Source organism: Taudactylus pleione, unplaced genomic scaffold, assembly GCF_031769625.1.
Source record: "Taudactylus pleione unplaced genomic scaffold, aTauple2 ptg000006l, whole genome shotgun sequence".
NCBI classification, from domain to species: Eukaryota; Metazoa; Chordata; class Amphibia; order Anura; family Myobatrachidae; genus Taudactylus; species Taudactylus pleione.
The window spans coordinates 10517354-10540076 of record NW_028284409.1 but is presented as its reverse complement, the minus strand read 5'-3'; the positions used below and the strand labels follow the sequence as shown (position 1 = coordinate 10540076).

The window sequence follows — 22723 nt, the reverse complement described above, 5'->3', positions numbered from 1 at the left end:
TAGGTTTAGGCACATGGGGAGGTTAGGGTTAGGCACCCCTAAGGGAGGGTTAGGTTAGCGGTACTTACCTTTTACAGCAGTCGGTATCTTCACCCCTGCCGGGCTTCCGCTGTCGGGATTTGAACTGCCAGCCATGCGGCCGGTTGTAAATCATACTGATTCCGATACAAGGGACCTGCACCATGCATCATTATGCTTAATCTGCAACGACTGTATACTAATTCCTTTGTGACAAAAATACTAATCCTTGTACACTATCAACAAATTTGTATATGACTAACATGCACATTTCAGGAAAAAGGAACCACCCATGGTGGAGCATCTAAGTCACACCAGGTTGCTCACGGCAAATAGGATAGGTGTGTTTGAGGACACATCTGTACCACCAAGGAATGGGCCATTTTATTACTTGCAGTATTTTTACTTCTCATTTTTACATTGCCAAAATAACCCATACTTCTGTATGTGTAATATAGTGATCACTTCAATGTTTATTTTATTTCAGGAAAGAGACTCAGAATGTTTGGAGTCTGAAAGAATTCAGCTTCCTAAGTCATCCTCAGGGTTTGCAAATGTCTTTACTTCTGGAGCTTATTAGACAGCTATTAGACTACCTGGGCATTCCAACTGACAGGGTAAGTAGAGAGATCATTATGTTATCTGTTTTATTTCTCAATATTAAAGTGGATATGCCATCTAATGACGACCACAGATTATGCGAACAATAATTTTTTAATAAAGTTTTACAGTTTTTAAAACTGAAAACCCAGTTGTGTAGGGATCCTTGGACAGATGTCTGATCTCAGTGTATAATTCAACAGCATTGAAACAAGATCATAAGATATACACAGAGAACCTTGCAAGTAGCAGCTTTTTTTCCCCCCACAAATGGCGCTTTATTTTTTATTAACCATGCACGTCTTCTGCCCTGGCGAGCCAGGTGCATTTTTCACTGATGGCTTCATGCGCCAAGGAGCCTGAGAAGTGAGTTAACAGAGTGTGTAGCTGCGTTAAAGTAGAGTAAAAGCGTGTCAACAAGAAATTTATCTCAAGATGGCAAAATATCAGGTGTGTTTGGAGTCGGATGATTTGTAGGTACTTGATCCATGGTGCAAATTGTGTGCTGATGACAGCCGATGGCTGCATTTAATTTCGCCAAACACATCTAAGATGCATCCAATTATGGTAAAACTACTGCAATCTAATAGCAGGATTACAGTGTGCCAAAGACTCGTTTAAAAAAAAATAAAACATGACACATACTCTGGTTCCAAAGAGAAGTCTACTGATCTGTTAGTGTAGACATTTTTTCTACTATATAAAAGTGAAAATTTGTCCATCTGTCTTTCTAGACAAATCCACAGTTTACAAGCCGAGATCATGAAATTTTACATAAGAGCTTATTAAAACACGGCGGAGGCAACTAAAAAAAATTTTAATCGAAATTAATTACTGTTCATTTTTAATTAATTAAAAAACACAATTTTTGCTGTGGAGCCTCACGGCATATGGGTAGGGCCTCGGAGCAAGCGTTTTGTGTTGTCATGTTTTGTCATGATCTTAATGTTTATTATCGAAGAGATCTTTAGCAGGCTTTGAAAGCATTCTTGGCTCTCTGACTATACCAAATTACGCAACAACATTGACTTCTTTCTTCGAACTGTGTCAAAATGATGACTTTGCAAGGACCCTGCTGTACTGTGAGCTGCCAAAATTTTACACATGCAATGCTTCTCCAAAAGTTTTTATGCGCAGAAAACAGGGAGTAGCTGTAAATGGTCATCCTGGTATCAGAGCAACAGAAGCTCTTGGCCGTGTTTACACTGTACATCCGACAAATTTTGAATGCTTCTATCTCCGAAGTTTGCTTTACACCGTTACAGGTCCTACTTCCTTACGAAGACCTTAGGACTGTGGATGGGGAAGTTTGTCACATTTTTCGTGAGACCTGCCTAAGGAGAGGTTTGTTGGAGGATGATGTGTAAACAAACATTCTGTTTCATTTGCTGTTATTAGGCTCCGTGTGACATTTATCATCAAATCTACATTTTCCAGCCACTGTAGATGTACAGGTACCGGAACTGGCTGATATGTGCTCAGCCTGGGAATTGAATTATTGAATTCCCGCATATGGATACTAGAGGTGTTTTTTTTTTTTTTTTTTTTTTTTAAGGCTGGAAAGGAATGTACTGTGGCACCACCCTCAATACTAATCATACTTCTAGTGACATGAAGTAGCTTCTAGCAGCATTCTCAAATCCATAAACATTTAATGGCTGTGATTAGTAGCAATGGTGTATATGTGGATAGCTAGATGGATGTGTGTGTGTTACTAAGTTGTCTTGTATTTCTAGCACTTGAGTAATTATTAATATTTTTCTTTTACCAGCTTGTGCCAATATGGGAAAATTATATTCACCGACGTAGTTTCCTGCGCACGTTAGGAAACCATCTTCCTGCGGTATTATTTCAAAGAATAGATATACAGGTATAACAATGTGCTATTTGTAAGTGGGTACGCACCTGACAGATATATCTGCAGATGATGGTCGTTCATACACAATGAACGGCCATCATCCGCTTGTGCCCCCGGGTCCCGGCGGCCGGGAGTGTGTCCCGCCCCCATCCTTGCGGCTGCCGCTGTGTGTGTACGGGCAGTCTGCAGACCGCCTGTACACACTTGCCGATGGACAGATATGTCTGCAGAACGTCGTCGTTCACCGACATGCCGCAGGTACACACTGGCCGACTGGCAGCAGATACATTGGCTGATCAATTGGTCGGCCAATGTATCTGTCAGTATGTACCCAGCATTACTTGAAAGCAAAAGTACAATGGGACAATTGTACCAGCCTATATAGTCAAGATAGCCACATGCATGCTGCCAAAAGATAAGGGGGTAGATTTACTAAAGCTTCTAAAACAATAACAAGTTAGATTCTGTCTATTATTTTCTAAGATGCAATAAAGAAACAAAAGACCGAGGCCCCCATTTAACAACGAAGCATAACCCCTTTAGCGCTCGCTAAAGGGGTTATGCCACCCTTTCCGGATTTAACAGTTTGTCAAGCATCGCCCTCGCCATCTTTTAAATGGCAAGAGCTATGCGCTCCCCATTGCCAGCAATGAAGACCCGGTGGTGCCTTTCCGGCTTCAGCAAAGCCTTCCAGGCACTGCCGGGTCCCCCTGTCATGCGCAGATGGACCGTGGCGCATTACAACTGCGCTGGCAGCGTTGTGCTGTCAGCAGGTGAGCGGAGGATTTCGCTGGGCCTCGCCGGAGGGATAAGCATTGATAAATACTAGTGGCATTTTCGTTTGTATCTCAGTGATGTAAACTAAAATTTCCTCTGATATTTTCATTCGTTTATGAATGGGGCCCAGAATCTGGTTGGTTGTTATGGGCAACACCTCCACTTTTAATTTTTAGAAGCTTTAGTAAATCTACCCCTTGAAGTGAAAAGAAAAAAGTAGTATAGTAGGCTAATCTGCTCTTATATTGCATCATAAACATACTTTCATGTGTAAAAATGTAAGATAATCAGTAATTTTAATGTGAGAAACTTAAATGTATTGCTGCATAGGCATGGTTGCCATGTGAAAACTCCATTAAAGTGGGGAGGGGCTGGAAGTGGGCACACGGCATTGTGAATATCAGTCCTCTTGTAGATCTTGCACAGCAGCGAAGTGTCAATGGAGGGGGGCGTGGCCACTCCATCTTGGGATTGTGGACCTCATTCAGACCCGCTTGCAAGCGGGTCGATGGTGAGGGCCTGCGCACGCGCAGCGCTCGCACTGCGCGTGTGCAAGCCCCGGAGCGAGTGACAGATGCACTTGCTCCAGGGCTCTCTACAAAAGGGGCGGCTGTCGATGTTGATCGACAGCTCGCCCCGTTTTGTAGGGGGGGTGGCCGGACAAACGGAGGCGTTCCTGAAGGAACGCCTGCCATTTGTAGGCGGCCCTACTGACATCACCAGTGATGTCAGTAGGGAGATTCCTGCTTTGTTAGAGAAGGAAGCTACCTGGGGCTTGCGGTAGACGAGACCCTATCGAAAGGGTCTCGTCGCAAGCCCCGATGGTCTCGACCATCAGCTAGTAACTTGCTAAAGCTGTGGGTGGTAAGCCACAGCTTAGCGAGCGGCCAGGAGGCTGCCTTTCAAAAGAAAAGCTTCCGCCCTCATTCAGAGCGAGAACTCGCTTTTTAACCAAGTATTTTGTATTCTGGTCTTCCCCCTTTCTCAGAGCCCCTGCAAGTAGATGGGGATGTATCGATACCATCAACTACATTTTTATTTTTCATACAGGGCAGTAAAACCAGCTAAAAAATATATAATGTAATCACATGTGTAGCCACAGAACATGATACAGTGAGATACAATCAAAATGGGTTATTATATAAGGGACATGTACATGCATGCTGAACCTAAGTTCACCTTTATTAATCTTTTTCTGCCATGTTTGATTTCAATTCTAAAATAATTGTTTCCTTCTGTAGTTTCTGCAAATATACGAGCGTAAAGACTATGGCTGGACCCGTAGCTTGGTTCGAATAATGGGAACTTTGCTACCATTGGAACCCTGCCATAGACCCCATTTCCAGGTATGTACTATTCAAATCTAACTGAAAAGTATCTAAAAGTCACACGCAAATCTTTTTTTAACATGAAGTTAAGCCATCATTAATTATATAGCAAATGCTGTTTATTATGGAATAGCATACATGAAGCAGACTAACAATTGCAGCTCTTATGATGTGCTTATAATTAAATATGTCCACCATGTTCTCACTCCTCCTCAGTTCGATGCCATGTTAGGAGGGAGGTTCTCTTTTAGCTATAAATTCCCTGGCTTTAACCCAGCTCGGACCTGGGACACCGAACACGGCTTGCAGCCAGGCTACCCCTTTCACACTTAGGGGGACGACCTGGGTTATTCCCAGGTCGTCACACCGGACCCAGGTCTTGCAGTAACCCGGGACTTTCGACATTCAGTGGGCGCTTGGAGGTGATCTCCTCATCTCCAAGCACCACTGTCCCCGACCAATTGAGCCAGGTTGCAAGTCCTGCGAGCAGGGTCATGGACCATGGACTATCAACCCGGGTCGCACCTTTCAGGCCCAGACCCGGGTTGATGTGTGTTCTCAAGCAAAAACCTGAGTTTTATGGCACAAGTCTGAAAAGGGTATTAGTGACAGCTAGGCAAAATTGCACTGTGTTTAGTTAATTTATACACAGCGGGTAGGGTTGAGGGATGTTGAAATTAGATAACTGCATTCTCAGCTTTTTTTTTTTTATCTATCTGGGATCTAATCAAGATAGTGTTTTATATATGTTGGAGGAGAGTCTGTTACAGAACGTTACCACCTCACTCTGTGAGCAGGTAACGTTCTGTAACAAAGGTGAAGCTGCATTTCTGCTTGAAGAAGCCAATACATCTACGGCTCCGATTCCTCGTTCTGCTGATCTGACTTGACCCGCGGCCATTCATAATTATCGATTTATAATGAACAATGTGGTCGATGGATAGGGGAAATTCAACATGTTAAAAAAAAAAATTCGCTCGCAAGCAGGTCGATTGTGGCCCAGTGCGCATGTGAACGGCGAGTGCTCTGTCAGAGTGTCCGGCTCTGAATCAGGCCCTATGTATTTTACTTGTATGTGTAAACAATTTAGGAGTTTAGTGGACATTGAAGACGTCATGATACGTATCAGTGGCCGGTAACATAATCAAGATGGCCTTGTCCCATTGAGCTTACAATCTAAGAGGTGTGCAGGATATTTGGTACATAGGTGAGCAGAATAGCAAATGTAGCTGTATGTAATTAAATTGTTTGTGGCTATATGAAACTCTTTCAGGTAAAGGAAAGAAAAAAAAAAAATATTCACGATGTAAGTACAATACTTATTATATTCTCTAACGGGACACCAGAGAATGAGGTGTAAAACACCTCCTTCATTAATGGATTCCCAACCTCATTCTTATGCTGCATACACACTGGACGATTTTCCTGAACGATAACGATAAATCGTTCATATGGTTAATTTTTTATGCAGTGAACGATCGACCAACAATGCGCGTTCCCGCATTAATGATATCTATGGTTGACTGTACATGCAACTTGGACGATTTTGCCAAGATTTGCCTGTAAAGACATATGGTGCATGCACACGGTCAGATTTTTCTTCAGATCTGAACGATAACTTTTAAATATCGTTCAATCTTTCATATCTGAAGGAAAATCTGACATGTTTGTCAGATGAACGATGCGCGTTCCCGCTTGTCAGATAACGATATCTGACATCTGATGTGTTTGCAGTCAGATTTGGACGATTCCATTCATTTTATTGCAGTCAAAAATCGTTCGTAGTTCAAATCTTCATTAAATCGTTCAGATCGTTCATCTGACACATCTGACCGTGTGTATGCACCTATAACTTCACTGAAATATCTATCATAGATATCTATCAGTGTGTACACCCAAAATCGTTTGCCCTGTACTACAGAAAGTTGGAGGGAAATCTATCAGCAATATCTTTGGTTGTGCAGGTTGTACCGTGTGTATGCAGCATAAGATAAAAGAAAATAGCTAGCATTAGATGTTTGGTATTTCTGCAGTTGTTAAATACAACATTCTGCTTTATAGCATAGTTACTAATATGGGTGAATTAGGGCTGAAATTTAGTGAATTATGGACATACAAGAAATATTGTTGTAAAGATTTGAAATCAGTCCTAAAAAAAATACTTACTTTTTTTTTGTTTGTTTTTCAAATAACATGCACTTTTTATGTAATATTTTTCATTTACTTATTTTAAATTGAAAAGATTAATTACATAAGGCACTGTTTGTTAGTTTTTATCAGTTTGACAGCTGTAATAGCAATAAAATAAAAACCGTCACAAAAATAGATTTATTTTCAATGTTGCTGTTGAAAACTTTTTTTTTTTTTTTAACCCTGCCCTAATGCTTTTTAGTTTTAATTTGCTTTTTGTTTCTGGAGCTTTTTTTTATTTAATACATTATATTACAAAATATCATATTTTAGAATAAAGGGCTCTATTTACGAATGAGCCATAACTCACTTTAGCACTCTCTCTCTCTAAAGGGGTTACAATGTATTTAGCAAAGAGCGTTAAGCTCAGCTTACCTCTGGTTGTCGCTGTATCTCTTACACCATCTATAGATGCCGCCAGTGTTTACCCATCATCAGCCCTTCTGGCCTCAGCGAATCCTTTCAGGCTTCATTATGTCCCTGCCAGGTGTATTAATTAACAACCCGTCATTGGCAGTGGCATGCTACTGGGAACTTGTCAGAGGACAGTGCAGAGAAGAAGAGGACATTTCTGCACCTCTCCAGAAAGTAATGTAAAATACCAACGGCATATTTATGATGTGCCCTAATACATTTAGCCTCAAAATGGCACGCAGGTCCTGTGCAAATCTGTCCGGGCATCACACAGCAAGTATCGAACATCAAAATAATCAACACATTCCCCTGGTGCATCCTAGTTGCAGCGCATTGTGACTTAGATGCATTTGCAGCAAATAAGACGCCCGACGCTAGTAGAGTCTCACGGGACCTGGCATGCTGAGGGGGGCTGTTTGGCGTGACTGCAGCAAAGATGAGGAAAGTCCCATCTATTTCATTGTGATACTAAATGAACAATGCTGTCTGTTTTTAGTTTTGTTGTTAGATGGAGCCCACAGTGCTCTCATTCAGTCCAGGGTTATGTTACTACATATACATCTTACAGCTGCAGAAATATACCCATCTCCAATGGCTATGGTGATAATAGTGGCTGATGTTACAGCATTAAGCCATACACACATTCCCCACCAACAACTACAATTTCTATTCTACTACTTTGTGTCAATAGCTTTATGATTGTAACCTAATTCGCTATTCATGTCATTGTTCATAGTTTGTATCCATTATTATTCACTTCAAAGTACAGTGTACTATATTGGTGCATTATAAGTTGAAGAAAAAAAATCAATTCTATATAGTGTTTGCGTCTTGGTAGCAATCAAACCACTTGTCTTTCTTCATCCATCTGGGGAATGTTATTACTCTGGGTTATGCTTAGTGAGGTGTGGAGTCGGGCACTAACTAATTGAAACTGGCTTCCACCCTCTATATAACCCCTCCCCTTCCACCATCACCCCAGTCTTTTTTTCTTTTAGTGCCTTGGAGTAAGGGGCACTAGATAGTTCCTAGCTATTAGGTTTAATTTCTTTATTTTGCCGTTTGGTTTGGGTGCTTAGTTCCTGACAACAGGTGACAAGCACTAGCAGAGTGGGAGTTAGATAGAATAAGAGGTTTGTGTGAACCCTGTATCCCACTCTGAAGACTGCCCCTGGGAGAGTCACCAAACTACATAGTCCTTGGGTCTCTCTCCATACCAGACACACATCTGAGGGGGCCGCTGGCAAAAGAACAGGTAAGCTTTATACATGTTATATGTAAAGGACCTTGTTGCCTGTATCTACTGCTTCCCGGCACACTGCTTTTGAATAGAGCGGCCGGATATGTTATTACTCACATGACTGTACTGTAGGGCCGGCGTGTCCCACACCTCTCTGGGCTTCCACAGCACCAGATGCTTTCAGGACCCCGACGGTTCCCTTTGGAGGACCACCGGAGGGACTTAAGAGCAGCAACATGCTGCTGGCTTTGTGGGAGAGAGAGATGCTTGAACGTCCCCAGGAAGCGGCACCCCTGCACGTGCGGGCGCAATGTTGGTGACGTCATCATTCTGGGCTGCGGCTGTAGTCTCCGGATGCAAACGCCGGAGGCTAGGATAAAGTCATGTGTCCTGAGTGAGCAGGAAGCCGACGGCGTGCCTGGCCACATCTCCCACAGATACAGGGGGATGACTGTGTACTAACAGATAAGCAGTTAACTGGGATTATTACTTTTGGGTATTAACCTGGTGATCTATGTTGGGTTTATAATATTGTGATGTGTATATATACAAGTGCCTTTACTGCACTGGTTCTCAGGAACTTAGGCAGTAACATACAGGGGTATACTAAGGATATTTTTGAATTTGGTTTTTTGCAAGGAATATGGACTTCTAGGAGTCTGGGGTTTTTGCATTTAACAGATGGGTCTCTCAGTATGGATAAGCCAGACAAGGGTTCAGTCACCTTTATTACTTGTATAAAATGTGAGAAAAAAATTGCCAAAAGGTACGGACCCAGGGTCGCTCTTTGCTGGTTGCTCATAGGAGGATTAATTACCGGGAGGTTTGGCGGAACAGCCGGTCGATTGGGCCAGGTCTATGGTTGAGGCCATAGGTGAATTACGTCACTCTCGGGCAAATTATATGATAACGCTATGCTCAAGCTCATACTTTGTCTGTCTGATCCCTCGGTAGAGCCCAGATGAGCCCAGGATATGGGACGATGTCTTGCTCAGGTGGCAACGTCCCTTGTGATGTCAGACGGGCCGCCTACAAACGGCAGGCGTTCCTTCAGGAACGCCTCCATTTGTCCGGCCACCCTGCCTACAAACCGGGGCGAGCTGTCGATCAACATCGACAGCCGCCCCGTTTGTTGCGAGCCCCGGAGCGTGTGAATTTGCCTCTCGTTCCGGAGCTTGCGCACTGCGAGCGATGTGCGTGCGCAGGCCCTCACCATCGACCCGCTTGCGAGCGGGTCTGAATGAGGGCCCTGATTCCAAATTTCATATTCTGAAAAAATTTAAGTATCTTTATTCCTTTTCAGAAAAGGATACCAAGCTTTGGGAAATTCCATCCATGGTGGATGCTCCTATTGCTAGGTTGGTTAGGAATACTGTTATTACTGGTAGCCCAATTAAGCGATTGGCTGACCCCACCAGGTAAAAAACCATGGGTTGACTTAGAAAAAGCTCTGGTATCCCAGTACCCTCTACAAGATCTTTTATGGATCCCGCGTCAAACACGCCCTTCGACATATTATATCCCCCAATCTATCTTTGACTCCCTTAATGCTTGGGATAAACCTGGTGTCAGTAAAGAAGGGCTTACTAGTAATTACAAAACTTTCATTAACAACACTTTCTAGGTAGATCTGATATCAACCTCAATCTATGGTGTGAAAGGGGGATCACGCATATTGCAAATACTGTTATTCAGTTTGGGCAATTGCAGGCCCAGTACAAACTACCCCCAAGCGAATACTTTACCTACATACAGATCCACCATTGGATATTAAATATGTTAATCAATCAGAGTTCTAGTGTGACCCCATTTCTAGATCTAATGTCTAGGCTTTCTAAAGGCAATACAAAGGGTTTAATTGGGTTTTGGTATATTCATATAATAAGTTCCTATTCAGATGATAAACCAAAAATCCAAATACAATGCTAAGCAGAGATTAGCATTACACTTACACCTAAACAATGGGAGTAAATCTATCTCAATGCACACTATATGTCCAAATGTTGTAACCATCCTGAATTGCAATTTAAATTATTACATAGTCTGTATCTTACCCCCAATAAAACTCCATAAGATGTGGCCCACACATTCAAAACAATGTTGGAGGAAGTGTACAGAACAGGGGGATATTTTCCATATATTTTGGACTTGTAAAGGGGTTCAACAGTTATCGCATGAGATTTCTAAAGCTACGGAGTATACAATACAACATTCCACGTTAATAACCTTGCTCAGATTATACCCTACCAATAGCCCAAAACAACACCATTATCTATTGGGTGAAATATTAATAGCTACTAAAGTTCAATAGCTCAAGATTGGAAGAACCCCATACCTCCACCATTAAGTAAAATCATAGGTCAGGTACAGTTTGCCTACAGAATGGAGACATTGGGAGTCTCTCAATTATCGGCAGAGGTGTCCTCGCTAAATGAAATGGTTGGCAAAGATTTATTAGTGGTAAAGAGGGGGGGGAAGGTCTCCTTATGACTGCCATATCGCCAATACAAGGGGATAAGATACAATGTGTGCACAGGAGGACAAACAATTTTGATTGTCTCTAAAGGACAGAATGAAGGTTAGATTCTAATGTTAAAGTATAATTGTCACTACATATGTGTGAATGTAATGTGGCTCCCCAAACACCCCCCCTCTCCCTATACCCCCACCCCCGAGCCAGCGGCACCTTGGTTTTGTTGGTGCCCTGCCGGAGTCGGGCCATTTCGCAGGGGAGGGAGGCAGTTTAGGCAGCCCCTAAAGCTTATTTCTTTTTATGATTTTCTTTATTTTATCTTTACTACTAGAGCGCGCAGCAGCAGACTGTCCATGGGACGTCCATGCTGCCGCTCCATCACCCCTTCGGTGCCGCTACGCCCGTACTGATCTGGGGATCTTGGCGGGTGTTCCGGGGGACAGCGCTAGCCAGGGCCCCTGGAGAGGACCCAGACTGCACCTGGACATCGGGATGGGTAAAGTAGGTCGCCGCTCGCAGTCGATACCTCCGGTCTCAGGGGACAGACCGGAGGTGGCTGAGTGTGGACGCAGGCTCCGGCCATCGCGCTCCACTGGACCACCAGGGACAATTTGGTGCAGGAAACCAGCGTCCCAGGTGTTAATAATCGTCCAGGGGAGACCGCTTCCCTGTTTAGTCGGCTCCTCCCCTCAGCGCGCCTTTCCACTGCGGTCTGGCTTCCCTGAGCTGCTCTCCTTCTCCGGCCAGGCCCCCGCTGAGGTCTCTGGCGGCCATCTTCTCCCAGGACAACGCGTGGTCCGGTACCCCTGCATACCTCTCCCCAGGGTCAGCGTATGTAGCACTATTGCCTACCAGACTCTAAAGGGGCGATTCAGAACCATTCGCGGGTGTTTGGTCGCTTGCTAGCCGGCGATGTTTAAGTACTGCGCATGCGTAAAGTACTCAGTGCGCACGTGCACTATCACAGTGATCGAGATGCGATCGCTTGTAGCAGACCAAAGGCCCGTAAACTTGAGTGACATTAGATGCCGTTAAGGGGTGGTATCGGTGGAGTGGTTGAGTGAACACTGGCGTGTCAGTGTCTGAATGCCAATTCATGGGCGTCCATAATTAACACATCATCAGCATTAACGTGACAAGGCTGGATTACAGTCCGCAGCTCTCGCAGTGATTGCGGTAGCCTCAGGTCTACCTTAGCAGTGAGAATGGGTCTGATGGTGCACGATGGTACCCTTATGTAGCGGCGTCTCACTGTTTGCTCGTAGAGGGAAGTGGGTGGACCTTAGTAGCGGATGGGCGTCTGCATGTTTGAACAACGATTGCCTGTGCGATTGCATTTTTGCATATACATGCTACGTCGCGCACCGAGCGATCGCATGTTAGCGAGCAGGTCTGAATCGCCCCCTGAGTCTGTGCAGTTGATTGTAGTGCCAGTTTTCAGTTATGTTATTTCTGCATTGTACGTGACTAATGCTAGCGCTGCCTGTCCGTTTTACTATTCTACTGTCAGCATATATCTTTCCCTTTTTTTTCTGACTATGCCCTAACAAACAGGTGTATTCAGTGGTTTTCCTGTACCTCACACATATAGAACTAAGGGGTCGATTCAGACCCGGACGCTAAGCTGCGCTCTCACGCAGCCAAAAGGGGCTGGGTATGCAAATGCCGCGACCACACTGACAGGTGGAAGGACACCCTCTATGCCTTTAGAGAGCAACGGCAGAGCGAGCGCACACCAGTATAAAGACGCCCACCTTTCTTTCTTAGCACATGTCAGGTCCACGAAGTGTGATTAATCTGTTACATCGAGAGCCATCATAGCTGCACGCATCGCTTGAGGTAGACCCCACCGCAAGCACTGCGATCAGTGCTGTCTAAAATACATGCAAGTGACGTGTACAACGACTCTTCTTTGCTAATTATGCACACCCATAAAACTCCGTTTAGACGCCCAGACACACCTGCGTTCGCACATCCACTCCCCCGTTCACAAGCACCTTCCCGTTACCACCCACAACAGTACTGTCACTCAAATTAGCGTCCAGTCTGTGTACTACGAGCACACAATTCCCGAGCGCAGTGAGTGACTAGCACATGCGCATATTGACACATGCGCAAACATGCGATTATCGTCCATAGCATGCGTTCGCGGCTTAGCGCCTGGGTCTGAATCAGGCCCCAAGTATTTGTGAGGTTTGTCACATACAGTTGGTCGTTGCACTGTGCCATATTTGGGCTGCATGCTCCCTGCAGCTTACCCAAGCATAAGACCGGACCAGTATATTGCATTCCTACTAGTATCCTACATACACGGTGGTTGCTTTATACCCAGTGCTATATTACTCTGCAGCTATGTCTAGCAAAGGCAAGACAAACCGGCATCTGCACCCATACTGCTATCAGGCAAATTATGTGCTGCAGGCTTAAGTGAGGAGGATTTGAGATGGGCTATGTAGTAATATACCCCGCAGGCCCATGAGATCACCCTGCGCCTGTACAAAGAAGCCCCCCCTAGGCTTAATTTTCTCAGGTTCTGGCCATTATTGCGGACCGCCTGCCAGTTCCGGCTGTCATTCTCCCTATGGGGTTATCACAGCAGGCCGTAATTCCCCCTTTGGGGTGGCCTCAACAGGTTCAGGTGATCTAGGCCTCCTGTGCCCCCACCATGGGTAGACGTACTCTCTAACTATGTGCAGAGTCTAATGGCTACATCTAATGCCTTTCAAATCATGTTGAAAGGTGACAAGGCCTTACCCAGTATGCCCTCTAAGCGTCCTGTGTTATTGTCACAGTCCACGCAATTCTCAGATTCTGCATTATCTGAGGAGGCAGTAGATGCTGCTCTCTTTAACCCTGACTCCCCTCTGGAGGAGGCTGAGAGTCGGTCAAAATTTGATATTCCTGTCTTGGTATGAGCTGTCAGATCCATCTTATTAAAAGAAGATGAAGAGCCAGCCCCTAAATCCAAGCACCCTCTGTTTAAACAACAGAAAGTGGCTTCAGCAGAATTTCCTCTATTGGATCAACTAGCTGAACACAGGGCTGCAACCTGGTAAGAGGTTTCAACAACAAAAATGTCTGACCTAATGTTACCCTATTCCTGTGGCTTATTTTGCAAAATGGGGGGAAAAAAACCCTGCGGTGGATTCACATGTTACGCGTTTAATTAAAAGCGCTAGGTTGCCTATTCCTACAGTTACTTCCTTGAAGGATCATACGGATAGGAAAGTGGAAGCTTGCCTGCAATCAATATACTCTCTTTCGGGGGATGTTGCCCGTCCAACCATGGCTATGGATTGGGTGGCTAAAGCTACAGAGAGCTGGCCTGACGCACTTGAAGACGCTTTTTCCCTCAGATGCTTCTAGGGATCAGATGTCTTGTTGTTCACATTCAAGATGCAGCTTCCTATATTGGAGTAGCAACATTGGAACCAGTCTCCTAACCTCCAGAGTCTCTGCTGCCGCTGTGTCTTCCCGCCGTACCCTGTGGCTACGCTCATGGAAGGCAGATGCGGATTCCAAGAAAGGCCTAGAAGGGTTACCGACAATGGGGAGATCTTGTTTGGCTCAGACCTTGACAAGTTTGTAACCAGGTTGGCAGCATCAGAAACTACATTTCTGCCTTCAGCAACTACTTCTAATAGGCCTCGGACTACATCATTAAAGACCTTACGTCCTCAGGGAAAGCCTATAGGTTAGTCCTTTCCTAGGCAGTTGGCTTCCACTAGGGCCGCCAAAGCCAGGACCAAGCAGACCTGGAACACCAGACGCCCTTCTTCAAAACCCGAGGATAAACCCTCAGCCTGACTGGGTGGGCCTCCCTCTTGGATATCCCAGAGTGGGAGGCCGACTTCTTTAGTTCACCCAGTGCTGGTGTCAACCACCACAGTTACTTGGGTTAGAGAAGTGGTCTCTCATGGGTACGCCCTCTAATTTCTCAGACTCTACACCAGTTTTCTACACAGGCCCTGCTTCAGATCTGAACTAGGCCTTACAATACAGTCCTTGCAAAAAGCAGGGGGAATTGTGCCAGTCCCACTATCTCAGCGAGGGACTGGTTATTATTCTACTCTATTTCTAGTTCAGAAGCCAAATGGGTCTCATCGGCCTATCCTCAACCTCCAAATCCTTGAACAAATTCCTCAGGGTACTCAGGTTCAGAATGGATACCCTACGCTCCATCATGGTGGAATATGTTCAGTTCCATTCCAGGCCTTTGCAAAGGCTGATCCTTTCCAGGTGGAATGGTTACCCCATCGGAACAAAGCTCAGACGATGGTGCTGTCTCCAGAGTGCGTCTGTCTATCTTGGTGGCTACAGACATCTCATTTAACCAAGGGTAGCCCCTTTTTGGATCCCGGACTGGGTAATCCTAACAATGGACGCCCGGAGCTGGGGCACAGTGACCGGTCCGCACTACTTTTAGGACCGTTGGTCATCGGTCGAATCAACCCTGCCAATCAACATATTGGAACTTCGAGCTGTCTACAGGGCCCTCAACCTGGCCTAGCACATACTTCACGGAAAACCCGTACAGGTTCAGTCCAACATTGCCACAACAGGGACTTACATTAACCATCAAGGATGAAGTCGGGCAGCAATGACAGAGGTGTCCCGCATTCTGACATGGGCCATGGGTCACATCCCGGCCATTTCGGCAGTATTCATTCCGTGCGTTCCCAATTGGGAAGCAGGCTTCCTCAGCCGTCACGTCGTGCGTCCCTGGGGAATGGTCGCTTTACCAAGAGGTGTTTCAGCTCCTAGTGAACAGATGGGGTCTCCCAGAGGTGGACCTCATGGCCTACGACAACATCACAAACTGCCTTTGTACGGGTCCAGTACAAGAGATGCCGAGGCAACCTTTTGTAGACGCATTGTCAGTGAAGTGGACCTTCCAGTTTGCGTACCTCTTCCCTCCAGTCTCCCTTCTTCCTCGAGTTATTCGGAAGTTCAATCAAGACAGAGGCACTGTCCTGCTGGTTGCTCCAGCTTGACCCAGACGTTATTGATACTTAGATCTTCGGAGTCTCTCCATTGACACTCTGTTCCTGCTACCTCAACGTCCGGACCTGTTGTCTCGGGGTCCTTGCCTTTACCCGAACCTGGATCGTCTGTCTTTGATGGTGTGGCTCTTGAGACATTCTTCCTAAGGTCCAAAGGATTCTCTAGCTCTATCATCAGCACGATACTTAGAACGTGCTAGCCTGCTTCTGCCAGGACCTACCACAGAGTGTGGCATTCATGTTTCCGGTAGTGTCGTACTAGAGATTATGACCCCCGGGTGTTTCGGATTTCCAGTGTATTGGCATTCCTTCAAGCTGGATTTCCAGTGTCTTGGCATTCCTTCAAGCTGGTTTGGACCTCTGCCTACACCTGGCCTCGTTGAAAGTGCATGTCTCTGCACGGTCAGTGTAGTTCCAACGTAGAATTGCTCTGCTTCTGGATATCCACACCTTCCTCCAGGGTGTCTTCCGGATTCAACCTCCCTTTGTCCCCCCAGTTGCTCCTTGGGATTTGGCAGTACTTCGGGCCCTGCTGGGTCCTCCCATTTGACCCACTAGATTTGGTGGAACTTAAGTGGTTATTTATTATTATTATCATCATTTATTTATATGGCGCCACAAATGTTCCGCAGCGCCTTACAAAGCACATAAACAAGTTGTAGACAGGCGACTTACAGAACAATACAATACAGGACCAGGACATGGATAATACATATTGCTACATTAGTGATCATAACACCCAGATAAGCAACAGAGCATAAGCAGCCAAGTGTTAGGTGCCCTAGTGGTGAGTAAGAAGTAGATGAAACTAAAGTAGGGAGAAGTACAAGAGGTTAGAGGGCCCTGCTCATAAGAGCTTACATTCTAAAAGGGGAGGGGAAGACCAACAGGGGTGACACAGATGGGGAGGAAGGTGTATGTATCAGGGAGTTAGAATGACAGCTGGAAGGCTTTGATGAAATAATGGGTCTTGAGAGCCCGTTTGAAGGATTGCAAAGAGGTGGAGAGTCTGATGGGGAGTGGGAGAGAGTTCCAGAGGTGGGGAGCAGTGCGTGCAAAATCTTGGAGGCGGGAGTGGGAGGAAGTAATCAGCTGGCATGAAAGGCGGCGTGCATTAGTTGAACGAAGAGAGCGGAGAGGAGAGTGAAGGGAAATGAGATCAGAGATGTATATGGGGGAAGATTGGGTGAGGGCTTTGTAAGTGAGCGTGAGAACCTTAAATTGGGTTCTAAAAGGGAAGGGGAGCCAGTGGAGGGCTTGTAGGAGAGGGGAGGCAGATGTAGAGCGTTTGGAGAGGAAAATAAGCCGTGCAGCAGCATTGAGGACAGACTGGAGAGGAGAGAGATGGGATTTAGGGAGGCCAGATAGGAGGAGGTTACAGTAGTCCAATCTGGAGATGACCAGTGAGTGTATTAGGGTTTTTGTAGCATCCTGGGTGAGATAGGGTCTGATCTTTAGAAATATTTTTGAGATGGAAACGACAGGACTGTGAAAGGTTCTGGATATGTGGTTTGAAGGACTTGGGGCTAGATGAGATAGTTATACCATCAATTGATAAAGAAAAGTGGGAAGTGAGGTTATGTGGGAGGGTGGGAAGACGATCCTGGTTAACAGCTAAGACTCTTTCTTCTGGCTATTGCATCTGCCAGGAGGGTGTCACACTTGAAAGCGCTCTCCTGTCGTTCTCCCTTTCTGATATTTCAACAGGACAGGGCTGTGCTTCACACTCGCCCTGTGTTCCTATCTAAAGTGTTTTTTAGTTTCCATATTAATCAGGAGATTATAGTTCCGGACTTTCAGTCACCAGACCTCTCGACAGGTGAGGCCTCCTTTCATGTGGTCCGCGTCCTCAGGTTTTATGTGGACCGTACCAGTTCCCTTTGGAAATCGGACTCCTTATTTGTGCTCTGGGGATTTCACATGATGGGATGGCCAGCCAACAAACTAATATTGGCTAGATGGCTTCATATGACTATTTCAGAAGCTTACTCGCAGGCCTGCATGTTCCAACTTCTGTTAATGCTCATTCTACAGTCTGTGGGTCAGTCCTGGGCAGCTTGCCGTGGCGCCTCGGCTATTCAGCTGTGTAAGGCGGCCACGTGGTCTTCTGTCCAGACCTTTTTAAGGGTCTATGCCTTTGGTACCTTCGCCTCCCCGGATGCTTCCTTTGGGCGCCGGATTCTCTTCTCAGCACAGGAACGTCCCCACCCTTAAAAGGACTGCTTAGGGACTTCCCCAAGGTCTCCCTGTGGAGCCTATGGACCGTGAAGAAGAAAATGAGATTATGGTAAGAATTTACCTTTTTGTTAACTTTCTTCGAAGTCCATAGGGTCCACAGGGCACCTGCCCTGACGCACCTGGCTTCATATGGGCTATGTTGCTGGTCACCAATTTTCAGTCTCCATCTCTGTGAGAATGTGATTCTTGAGTGTGCCAGTCTTCCTTCTCTCTTATCCTCCTCCGGTCTTTGGCTTGTTACGAACTGAAGTGCCTCTGGCTCGGGGGCGGGGGTATAGGGAGAGTGGACCCAGTGCATCCTGGGAGCAGAAAGCTTTAACTGCGTGTTGCCCGGTCTCCCTGTGGACCCTATGAACTTCGAAGAAAGAGAGTTAACAAAGGAAAGTTCTTACCATAACTGTCTTTTATTCTTGTATTATTTATCTGCAAAATCAATAAAAAAAAGAATACTGTTATTTCCACAACAATCTGTAACTCCTAAAGATCCTATGGATAGGAAGAATGAGGCTGTACTTAAATCTCTATTCACTTTGTCAGGAGTCTCGCTGTGGACTGTTCTGGCCAGCGCCTGGGTGATCAAGGCTATCAATCCCTGGATGAACCAGATGATTACTTTATTTCAATTATGGGATTTGTCTGAAGCTAGTTCTTTAGCTGATCAGATTTTGGAAGCTCTAACCTATATAGGTGATGCTTTAATACAGTGGTGTCAAACTCTGGCCCTCCAGCTGCTGTGGAACTACACATCCCAGCATGCAGTGCCACAGTTTTGCTATTAGGGAATGCTAAAACTGTGGCAGGGCATGCTGGGATATGTAGTCCCACAAAATCTGAAGGGCCCCAGTTTGACACCACTGCTTTAATAGTTACTATTCAGGTACAGTCTCCTATTTCGGCTTTGCCCATTTCCGCCAGGTATTCGCTATGTCTTAAAACAACCATGCTTTAGAGGCATTGCCTTTTAAAAGAGGTTTTTTGTTTGGCTCGGAATTAACTAAAATTTATTTCTCAGGTCACAGGAGGTAAAAGTCCCTTACCTTTCTGTAACACCAAAACCAAAATTCCATAGGTTTCATTCCTTTCAGACTCAAGGCAGGGGAAGCTTTCAGGCTTTCCAGGGTGTGCCTGGGGGGGCCTGGAGAGGGCCCTTCGGGGGGCGTGCTGTCCCCCACAACCTGCTCCTAAGCCAGCAGGTCAATCCACACGACTGGGAGGGATCCGTCTTGTGGTGGGAGGCCCGACCTCAAATTCCGGGAAACTTGGATTCAATCCTATTTGGATTTTTGGGTAAGTCAACTAGTAACCAGGGGTTACATTTTAGATTTGGAGGGTCCTGTTCAAGAAAGATTCTTTTCTACTCCCTGTGGGTGGATGTAGAAAGACTGCTCTTATACAGAAAATGTCTGCGCTTTTATGATTCCAGATTAGTAGCTCCGGTACTACATCAAGACCTGGGGTTCTACTCCAGTCTTTTCTTGGTAGATAAACCAGACTGGTCCTTTCATCCCATTCTAAACCTCAGTGGGTTAAATGCTTATCTCCATTTGGAAAGATTTAAGATAGAGTCCATAAGGTTAGTCATTTGTTCCATGGAGGAAGAAGTTTTTCCGGCCTCCATAGATATCAAGGATGCCTACCTGCCTATATGGAGGGGTCATCAACATATTCTGCGGTTTGCAGTAGGACATCTGCATTATCAGTTCCAGGTTCTGCCATTCAGTTTGGCCACTGCTCCCAGAAAAGGTTATGTCACACATGATCTCCCTACTCAGGAGTGGGGGGGGATAAATGTATTGGCTTATCTGGACAATTTGTTACACCTTCAATAGCCCTATTGCAACAACCTCTTCAGATTACCTTAGGCATGCTCCAGAGATTCGGCTGGATAATCAATTTTCCCAAATCAAATATTATTCCATCTCAGAGGTTGGTATTTTTGGGTCTTCTCTTCGACACCCAGTGACAGAGTTTCTTCCACAGGCAAACATTCAGGAACTTCAGTCCAAAATAAGGACCATTTTACAAGAGTGTCCATCTTAGTCCCCAGCACTATGTAGCCACTGGAAAAAATGATTGCTTAATTCGTGGTTCTAGACATGCACCTACAGGGTCTTTGGTCTACTCAGGAAACTTCTCTTTCCATCAACATATTGGAATTAAGGGCGAAAAATTGGGTTCCAGCTATTCCGGCAATTTACATTCCAGGGGCAGACAACTGGGAAGCGGACTTCTTAATTGCCTCGGTGTGTATCCATTGGAATGGGGATTACACCAGGAGGTTGTTTACAGAAATAGTTTCCAGATGGGGATCTCCAGAATTAGATCTAATGGCTTCTCGTCTCAACAAGAAACTTCCAAGGTACAGATCTCGGTCCGGGGATCCTCGGACATCTCTTGCCCGAGGATCCCTTTGGCCCATCTCTTGAGGGCCAAAGGGTTTTCAGAATCTATTGTGAAAACCATGATACAGGCTCACAAACCAGTTACTTCGCAGACTTATCGAATATGGAAGATATATATTTGTTGATGTGAACAACACAAGCTCAAACCTGAAAGGTTCCGAGTATCTCGCCTCTCGAGTTTTCTGCAAGAGGGGTTGGTTAAGGGTCTTGGATTGTCCTCTCTTAAGGGACAAATTTCGGTCCTATCCTATGTTTCAGAGGAAATTAGTGTCCATTCCTAAACTTACAGGGGGTTCTTCGCATACAGCTCCCTTATGTTCCACTGGTTCCTCCTTGGGGCTTGAATTTCGTTTTGGAGGCGCTTCAAAAGGCACCTTTTGAGCCTCTGAATTCTGTAATAACTGCAATATCTCAGTTTGAAGGTTGTTTTTCTTTTGGTCAGTGCCTCGACCAGAAGAGTATCTGAGTTAGTGGCGCTTTCTTGTAAATCTCCCCTTCTCACTTCATGAGGATAGGGTAGTGTCACGCAGTAAACCTTCCTTTCTTGCAAAGGTGGTCTCTGCCTTCCACATTAACCAGGATATTGTCCTTCCAGCTTTTCGCCAGGATTCAGTGATTAGTGAAGCTTCTTCCTTAACACTGTTGGATATGGTACATGAATTATGCATTTACTTGGATTGTACTGCCTCTTTGAGGCGAATGGGCTCCCTGTTGGTGTTGATTGCACCAAAAAGAGACTGGCCAGCCTCGAAAGGATCCATCGCTAGATGGGTCACTTCTGCCATTTGGCAAGCATATGTCTTCAAATGTGACTGTTCCAGCCTAAATTCGGCCCATTTGACTTGTGCTGTCTAGGCTTCTTGGGCTGTACTGCATGGTGACTCGGTCAGGCAGCTGTGCAAAGCAGCTATCTAGTCACCCATACACACTTTTACAAAATTTTACCGCTTCCATACATTTGGAGCAAGGTATGCCAGTGTTGGGAGGAAAATTCTTAGAGCGGTTGGTTCCGACGCTCCCCCTAGCACCCTCCCACCCTCCCCCCCCACCTTACTAGGCTTGCTTTGGTATATCCCAGAAGTAATAGCACCCCCAGAGGGATGAAAAAGGAAATTAGATTTTTACTCACCGTAAAATCTCTTCCTTGGAGTCCATCTGGGGGATACCAAGATCTTTCCCTTGTTTGGTTTCATATTAGATACCTTTTTGGGTTCTGGCTTCTCAGTGCTTTCGTGGGTCTTTCTCTCGCTTTGTTAAACAAAGACTGAGGTTATAATGGAAGGGGAGGTATTATATAGGGGGTGGGAGCCAGTTTCAATTAGTTGGTGCCTGACTCCACACCTCATTACGCATAACCCAGAAGTAATTGCATTCCCCAGATGGATTTACAGGAATTAAATTAGATTTTTACTCACCGTAAATTTTCTTCCTTTTTATCTCTGATCCTGAGAGGACCCTTTATATATCCCTTCCCCCAATCAACAATGTATGCAATATTATACATATTGGGGCTGATTCTGAGTTGGGAGCAAAGGAAAAAATGCAATTAATTCCAGCAGGGTGGCATTAAGATGTATGCAGGTGGGGGCGGGGGTAGTGTAGTCTGGCTGTACACAGATATAGGGCCTGATTCAGACCCACTCGCGAGCGGCTGTCCGCTCGCAAGTGGGTCGATGTTATGGACTGAGCATGCGCACGACGGAGGGAGCTCCGTCGTGCGCATGCGCCAGACGCGACGAGCGAAGGAAAGTCCTTCGCTCGTTGTGTCCGATCAAAGGGGGCGTGCTGTCAATGTTGATTGACAGCACGCCCCCTTTGGTGGGTGTGCCGGGGGCGTGCCTCCCTGACGGGGGCGTTCCCACGGGAACGCCTCCCGTCAGAAGCCGGCCCACTGACATCACTAGTGATGTCAGTGGGAGTGATTTTGGCTCTGATAGAGCCAAAATCACTCCGGAGCTTGCGGTTGAAAACCTCAACCGCAGGCTCCGGCTCGCAAATTCGATGGTCTCGACCATCGCGACCATCACAATGCACGCTCGTATAGCCTGTGGGTGGTGACCCACAGCTATACGAGCGTCCAGGAGGACGCTCCATGAAAATGGATCCCGGCCCTCATTCAGAGCGTGCGCTCTGCTCAGAGCGTACGGCTCTGAATGAGGGCCATAATTTTTAAAGACTCTTG

At 45.7% G+C, this 22723-nt stretch overlaps 1 protein-coding gene across 1 annotated transcript in view; it reads left to right on the top strand.

Annotated features, from left to right (window-relative positions):
- MTFR2 (mitochondrial fission regulator 2) overlaps positions 1–22723 on the top strand; it is a 35843-nt gene that overhangs the window by 1271 nt on the left and 11849 nt on the right. The window contains exons 2-4 of the mRNA XM_088451650.1: positions 506–635; positions 2390–2488; positions 4495–4599. Of these exons, the coding sequence (XP_088307776.1) occupies positions 573–635; positions 2390–2488; positions 4495–4599 (267 nt within the window). The 5' untranslated portion in view covers positions 506–572. The remainder of the gene's footprint in view (positions 1–505; positions 636–2389; positions 2489–4494; positions 4600–22723) is intronic.